At 37.4% G+C, this 7,670-nt stretch overlaps 2 protein-coding genes across 3 annotated transcripts; one reads left to right on the forward strand and one right to left on the reverse strand.

Moving 5' to 3' along the window:
• Positions 1-646: 646 nt before the first annotated feature.
• On the forward strand, positions 647-3,388 carry LOC106776644 (vicilin-like seed storage protein At2g18540). Its single transcript, XM_022775857.1, has 5 exons — positions 647-988; positions 1,213-1,388; positions 1,484-1,564; positions 1,684-1,965; positions 2,066-3,388. The coding sequence occupies exons 1-5, from the start codon at positions 679-681 to the stop codon at positions 3,191-3,193; spliced, it is 1,977 nt and encodes a 658-aa protein (XP_022631578.1). The 5' UTR covers positions 647-678; the 3' UTR covers positions 3,194-3,388.
• A 773-nt stretch (positions 3,389-4,161) lies between these two features.
• On the reverse strand, positions 4,162-7,670 carry LOC106776360 (probable protein phosphatase 2C 80). 2 transcript variants are annotated; one of them, XM_014663794.2, is made up of 5 exons: positions 7,561-7,670; positions 6,624-7,337; positions 6,083-6,407; positions 5,262-5,411; positions 4,162-4,714 (listed from the first exon to the last, which is right to left on the reverse strand). In XM_014663794.2, the coding sequence occupies exons 2-5, from the start codon at positions 7,187-7,189 to the stop codon at positions 4,418-4,420; spliced, it is 1,338 nt and encodes a 445-aa protein (XP_014519280.1). In that variant the 5' UTR covers positions 7,190-7,337; positions 7,561-7,670; the 3' UTR covers positions 4,162-4,417. The 2 variants fall into 2 exon arrangements, with proteins under 2 accessions (XP_014519280.1, XP_022631579.1); XM_022775858.1 differs by having other exon boundaries at positions 6,083-6,431.

The following is a 7,670-nucleotide window of genomic DNA, read 5'->3' on the forward strand; positions in this document are numbered from 1 at the left end:
AAAGGTAAAAACTAAAACAACTCAAATATGTTCTTATTTGTGTTTTAAATTTTAAAAATATATGTATGTTCGAAAAATATTTTATCAAACATCTTTTCTTGTTTAAAAAAAAGAAGAAAAAACAAATGGACTAGTTTAAATGTAAAATTCTCACATGTAAAATTGCAAATTACTGTTATAGTAGAAAAAAAAATAGACAGGAGAGAAAATAGCAGAGAACTTATAATGAGAAAGCGGTTATTTTATATGTAGTTATATTAATATTGTAATATGTTTCAAATCGAATTATTAATTTATAATTATATTATTAAAATAGAAGTGGGCAAATGCTTAAGACATTATTTTCAGACTATTTAAGTAGGAAAATGTTGGTTTGACACAACATTTATTTTGAAGTTCATTTGAAACTAAATTTTAATAATTAAATATTTCACTAACTTAATAAAAATAAATATAAAAAATATAATAAAAATTATCCTAGATTCATAGTGATCTCATTCTGGAGTGTTTTGGAATTTTGCGATGTAGTGAGACATATCTAAGAAACTGCCACCTGTATAAAAGTGCGTGACGTGTCTGAAAAACAAGACACGTACCTCAAAATACTGGCCACCTTGTTCTATATAGAGCCACCTTTGCTAACTGTGTAATCATAGTTTCCATCCAAAGTCCCTCGCTATGTTAACAATGGAGCCTCAGAGAAAAGCTTTGGCATTATCTTGGATCTTGATCTTCTTCCTTTCCATTTCCCTGTGTGGGGTGAAGGCATCAAGTGAAGGGCACCATGGCGAGCCTCAAGAGGGACCTCTGGTGACGAAGGATCAGAGGACGACATTACTTGCCACTGAGTTCGGACAGATAACCGCCCTTGACATCAAGGAAGAACCAGATAAACTTCCTTACCATCTTCAGTTCATCACATTGGAGCCAAACTCGCTATTTCTTCCTGTGCTTCTACATGCAGATATGGTCTTTTATGTTCATACAGGTTTATACCTTTTAATTGTCTACATTATATTCACATCCTATGCAAGGTTTTCTTCCATTTTTTACTATATACTGCTTATCTAATCCAAAACCAAACGAGTGTTTACTTTCCGATTACAACTTGCATGATCTTGTTTATATTTTCAAGACGGATATGCTAGAACATGCATAATATTGTGGTATAAACAAATTAATGTCAACACTCTAATCACACTGTGGCTTCAGGGAGTGGAAAGCTGACTTGGGCATACGATGATGATACTGGCACGATCCCTTTACGCGAAGGAGATGTCTGTAATCTCAATGAAGGATCTGTTTTCTATATACAGAGTGACTTAGAGGCTGAGAGAAGGAAACTCAGGATCTATGCAATGTTAACCAATACAGAAGACAATACTTATGTAAGTGCTACACATGTATTCTTTTTCATTCAGCTTACACGGAAAGTTAAAGTTTGTTTGCTGTTATTCGTGTTAATTGTTAACCACGAATGCAGAATCCATCAATCGGTGCTTACTCAAGAATCGACCAACTGGTCAAGGGCTTTGATAAGAGAATCATGCAAGCAGCTTTAAAGGTATTGCTTTAGCCAAACACTGTGCAACTGTGGAAGTACATAATCGTAATAGAAGTGAACTGCCTTTTATAGGGATTGTTGTGTACTAACGACAAAATTACAAATTATGAATTTTGAAGGTACCAGATGATTTGATAGAAGAAATCATCAACAAGAAAAATACCCCAGCTGTAGTGCATGCGGATTCAAAGAAGACGAATATTGTCAAGACACTGGAGGCTTCGTTTCTTAAAAAATTTGTGGGTGTTGGGTCCAGCTCCAATACTCTCGAAAAATATAACATCCTTGATCATGAACCTGACTTCAAAAATCGTTATGGTAGGAGCGTAGCAGTATCCAAAAAGCAACTAAAGTCATTGAAGCGAACGAACATTGGATTTCTTATGGTGCAGTTGAACGAGGTTAGCGATTATAATGTTAACTAGGAGCAAAATATTTAAACTCGTATTGTGCATGCTTATGAAGTTGTATGAAATTAATTTCCAAACTATAAAATTGAAGGGATCAATAATGGGGCCTCATTGGAACCCGAAGGCAGCAGAGTTGGCAGTGGCAGTAGCAGGGAAAGGCATGGTCCGAGTGGTAAACGGAAGCAGCAATGAAGGTGATACAGTAAGGCAAAGCATGAGGTTTAAGGTTAACGCCGGTGATGCTTTTGTGGTGCCTAGGTTTCATTCAATGGCTCAGATGGCATTCAACGATGAACCGTTTGTTTTTCTGGGCTTCAGCACTTCAGCGAAGGACAACCATCCTCAATTTTTTACGGGAAAGGGATCTGTGCTTCACAATCTAGACAAGCATATACTTGCTACCTCTTTGGGTGTGAGTGACAGAACCGTTGACGAACTTCGGCGTTCTCCCAGAGATTCCATCATTTTCGCGTGCCCTTCCTGCGCAGAGGAAGAGGAGAGTACAATGAAGGAGGAAGAAAGGGAGAGGGAGGAGGAGGAGGAAGAAAGGGAGAGGAAGGAGGAGGAAAGTGAGAGAAAAAGAGAAGAGGAGGAGGAGAGAAAAAGAGAAGAAGAGGAAGACAGGGAGAGAGAGAGAAAGAGGGAGAGAGAGGAAGAGGAAGCCAAAATACAACAAGAAGAGAGGGAAAAGAAGCGTGAGGAGGAGGAAGAGAGGGAGCAAGAAGAAGGTGGGAGAGAGAAAAAAAGGGAAAGGGAAGAAGAGAGGGTGAGGGAGGAAGAAGAAGCTAAAAGGCAACAGGAGAAGAGGGAAAAGAAAAGAGAGAAAGAAAAAGGGAAAGAAGCAGAAGCCAAGAAAGAGCAAGAAAAGAGAGAAATGAGGAGACAAGAGGAGGCTGAAAAGGAGCAAGAACAAGATAAGAGAGGAGGGGAAGGGGAAGAGGAAGCAGCAGCACAGAAGGAGCAAGAACAAGCTAAAAGAGAGCAAGAAAAGAGAGAAAAGAAGCGACAGGAGGAGGAACAAAGCGAAGGAAAAGAAGAAGATCCGACATGGTGGGAGAGACCGAGGAGAGAACAGGGGAAAGGATCAGAAGAAGAAGTAGCAGAGCAGGAGCAAGAACAAGCCAAAAGACAACAAGAAGAAAGGGAGAAAAGAAGAGAGCATGAGAGTGATCCTGTTCACTTTGAAGGAAGGAGAGCTTTGAAAGTCAGAAACCTTTGATTTCGTCTTGAGTCTTGGGCTCTAGCTCCTCCTATGTATTACAATAAGAGCTTTTTTGTTTTTGTCTTTGTTACCTTTAGCATCCGTTTGTGTTTTATGCCTTGTTACAAAGTTGAAGACCAATGTTTCACGAAGCATGTTGATGATGATGATATGAATAAGTTTACTTTCTCTAAATGAAGGCGTGCTGCTTCAGATATGTCTATAGATTTATAAAATAACCTTAACAACTTTTTAAGCATTAGAATATGATATTCATATAATTGTATAAAAAATGATATGTCTGCAAATTTATAAAATAACCTTAACAACTTTTTAAGCATTAGAATATGACATAAAATAACTTTAACAACTTTTTAAGCATTAGAATATGATATTCATAATTGTATAACAAAATCTATCGTAGCTATTTAGATAACATATGAATGTTGACTGCCCTGTGGAATCTTTATGTAGTTAAATTTTAACAATGTTATAACTATTTCATACACGTATATTTGTCAGATTATTTAAAATGCGCTTTCGGAATATTGAGCAAGTTTGCGTTACACTTTCAAGTGATATTTGGATCAATGGAAATTGAAACGAGTGAGCTGAAATGATGAAATATAATTTCTATTTCATTATTAAGAGGTTATCATAAATAAAACAAAATTTCAACATATTCGTCTTAAGTTAGGAACAAACAAGAATACATGCAAAGATAAGTTGCACTAGTTTCTATTAGATATCATCCTTATTTTATACACATTATATTCTGTCAAAAGGAAATAGAAAATTAAAGATAAATAATGGAGGAGATAGAATAACTTTCATTAGTTTCTATTATATCTCAATCATTTTGTCAATTTTAAACAATGGAGCACAACAACAGTTGCATGTGCCCCAACTAGCACTTAATAATCCAAAAGAAAAGTACCATACTTTGCACCCTGCTCAAGCTCTATTCACTAAATTCTGTGCATAGGTTTTCTTGTTCAGTCCATAATATTTAATTGACTATTTCATGGAGGAAAAAAAAGGAAAGCAATTAAGTTGTCTTTTCCAAATTCTTACTGTATACAAAGAAAGGAAGTAAAGCCGCAATGACCCTTTTGTAGTAACAAGATTTACCAGGGTAGCAGAGCATCTCAGGTTTGAGAATACAATATAGGAGTTCATTCAGTTTGAAAAGTGAATGGCCACGTAGAACAAAAATGAGACTACGTGAACATGGCCAAAAACTCACTCGCTGAGTGAGCCAGATATGTATGAGACAACAACAGTTATGTCATCAAGTTTGCCACCATAATAACGGAAGCCAGCCTCCTGAGCAGCAGTAGAAAATGGTGTCGGCCTGCTCGGGTCCAGCGCTCGCTGACGAGCCAGTGCTGCTATCTTCTGAGCAGTTACTTGGGGCTCTAGTCCAGCCCTAATTGCATGTACAACAACTGCAGTGATCTCACTATTGTACAGATTGTCAAATAAGCCATCTGTTCCAGCAATGACTACATCTCCAGAAGCAACGGGTATCGTAAAAACCTGAATACATTATAGCAAAACGATATGTTGAAATTCTTTTACTTTCAAAAAGTCACATAATTAAGCGAAGAACATCAAACTTCATCTTTCGTTAGGCATCTTAAGGAATAATACTACCACTACATGGAAGGGAGAAACGAAAAAATGATCTATCAGACAATATATTTGCTTTGTATAGGTGGATGTGGAATAAATAAATCAGAGCTGCAAAAAACATGAAATGCAAATCATCTTATAATCGACCACTGTAGGGAAAATGTGAAAAGGATGCATCTTATTTTCATTTTTCACCCCTTCTACCAAGTACCGTTTAACAAAAATCAAAATCTCAATTTTCACACCTCTCCATAATCCACCTTTCCTACCAGCATGCCCCAAGTTTCCCCAAGAAATATTTGCACAAAAATAACTAAACAATTTTCACCCCTGTACCATGAATCGTATCAAGTATTAGGGAGACAAATAAGCCTTTATTGTCCCTGCTGGACGTGAAAGCAAAGCCAAATAAAACAAAATCTCGTTAACAATGCTGGTAAGTGTACTTTACCTCCGCAGAGCTGGGTAGATCACCTCCATTGCCACTCTCCAACTGATATGTGAAATTGAAGTCATGTTGTTGAACAGGGGACTGGAAAATAGTGCATCCATCTCTAACCACAATAAATCCACTGTCGCCCAAATTAATAGCATGTAGTCCCTGGACCAAGAAACCAACAACCAAGAATGAAAATAAATCAGTTTGTTACATTGTCCTTCTATACCAGCTCAAAAATGTACTCCACCAAATTTACTAGTAACAATAATTTTACTCGCTGCGAATGAGGAGAGCTTCAGTCCATCAAGTGGCAGCTAAAACACCAATTGGACATTGTATATAAGAACTTGAGACTTAAGAGCTGTTTATGGAACATTTAAGAATAAGCATCTGCAAACATGATCATATGTATGCTATTATTGCAGAGCAGACCGCACCAAATAATAAAGAAAAAGCTGGTTAGAAGTCCCAGCATGCTTTTAAGTCCATTTATAAGCTGAAGCAACTTATCTTTTGACTTTAAAATAGCTTGGTGGGAGAAGTGTTCAATAGGAAAGTTATTGTAATCTTCAGCCCGATTTGGTACTGTACACAATGTTACTTCAAATGGCACGCATTTCTATACAGGATAACTGCTGGCATAATGCATTATACCAGACAACAATTTCCATTATACCGGACAGGTAAAATTGTAGAAAACTTTAATGTTGATGCATATGAGAAGAAAGCTAAAAAACTAATATTCAGTAGGCATAAAACATGGGTGATGTTTAAGTTCACAAGAGGACAAGACTATTCTTCTTTACAAAGTTCAGAATGAGAAAATTGAATACCTTATCAGTAAGGGCAACAATACAAGCTGTTGATGAACCCTTAGCCTTTGTATTTGAATGAGCCTTCTCTAACACCCTTGTTGGATTAAAAGAACCTTGAGGCTCCTCTTGAATTGCTCTCACTGAATTGGATATAAGTTCCCGGGAAAACAGTCCTGAATTAACACCAACGTCAGCCCAGCCACCTACACCATCAGCAACACCAATTGCATGTTCATCTGCGCAAATAAAATGAGCATCCTCTCCTCCTGTCTCTTCCTTATCTGGATGCGGTAGATAACATGATCCTGACAACATCTTCAAGGTCTTGCCACCAACAGTAGTTCTGAAATTAATAATCCCCAATACTCTAGATAAGTATCAGCTGTCAGAAATATAGATAATTTTGTAAGTATAATCTTCTACTAACAACCTATTAGCAAAATTTGACTCTTGCCAAGCTTCATTCATGGAAATGAATTTGATATCACATTATGTTATTTAAAAGCAATTCACGCAGAAACAGAATTCAGAACAAAAAAAAAAAAACATGATCACGTACTTGTCAGGTGAAAAAGAGGAATTTGCAAGCTGTTCATCGGGAGGGCTGCCATCAAAAGAGACAGCACGAGCAGCCCCAGCTGATGGGCAGGCAGAAGAAGAGGTAGAGAAACTCTTGAGCCATGATCCATGAAGCAAACTGGAATCCCGGATCCTCCAATTACCATCAAAAGTAGAACTACCAAAACTCAAAGAACCAAACGAAGTTTGTGGTCTCCTTAGATTTCCGCTACCCCTTAGGCAGCCTTTAAAAGTTTTGTCTTTTAAGTACACAAGAGCAGGCTTTGTGAAGTCTAGCACACTATCACAACCTGAGATTAAACCGTTAACATAAACACCTCCCAGCAGAGCATTGCAATGGAAGGCAGTAGTCATTGATTTTGTGATAAGTGTGCGGCTTGAGGAGCAATGAGTTGAACCGGACAAAAAGAAAGTTGAATACAGTGAACAAAGAGACAAGCCTGAACTTCTATACAAGGATGCCGGTACCCCTTGTCGCCGAGTCAATGCTTCCCTAACGCGACAATAAATGGTAGCATTCGGCCTTGAGAAAATGCCAGGTATCATCTTAATCTCTTGTACAAAACAACCTTGATTCAGTTTCCCCCTTGAAGAAGAACGAGGATCCTTGCCTGTGATTTGAATTAAAAAATAGCATTCCTGTTTTAGCCTCTCACTAAACCTTACTTTGTAAGAACTGAATCGCACCCAGACTCTGAAACATTGAAATTTGAACAGATATTATTCAAAGTTTCCAACTTCACGAATGAATCACCCCACCAGATTGTAAAGAACAGGTACTAAATAATCGGACCACGAGAAAATACACTAAGTGAAGGATTCAGCAATAATGAGAGAGCAAAATCAAATTGATTGAGACAAAAGGAAAAATGCATAAATTGTAAAGAGTAAGTTTGAAGAATTAAAATGATTCTTACATGTTACGAAATCGCGCTTTAGTCTTCCATTGTGGGTGTCAATTTGCCCAACTCCACAAAAACCTAAAATGTGTAGGGACACAGTTTTAAGTTTAACGCTATCAAATTCC

The sequence above is a fragment of the Vigna radiata genome, chromosome 11, assembly GCF_000741045.1.
Source record: "Vigna radiata var. radiata cultivar VC1973A chromosome 11, Vradiata_ver6, whole genome shotgun sequence".
NCBI classification, from domain to species: domain Eukaryota; kingdom Viridiplantae; phylum Streptophyta; class Magnoliopsida; order Fabales; family Fabaceae; genus Vigna; species Vigna radiata.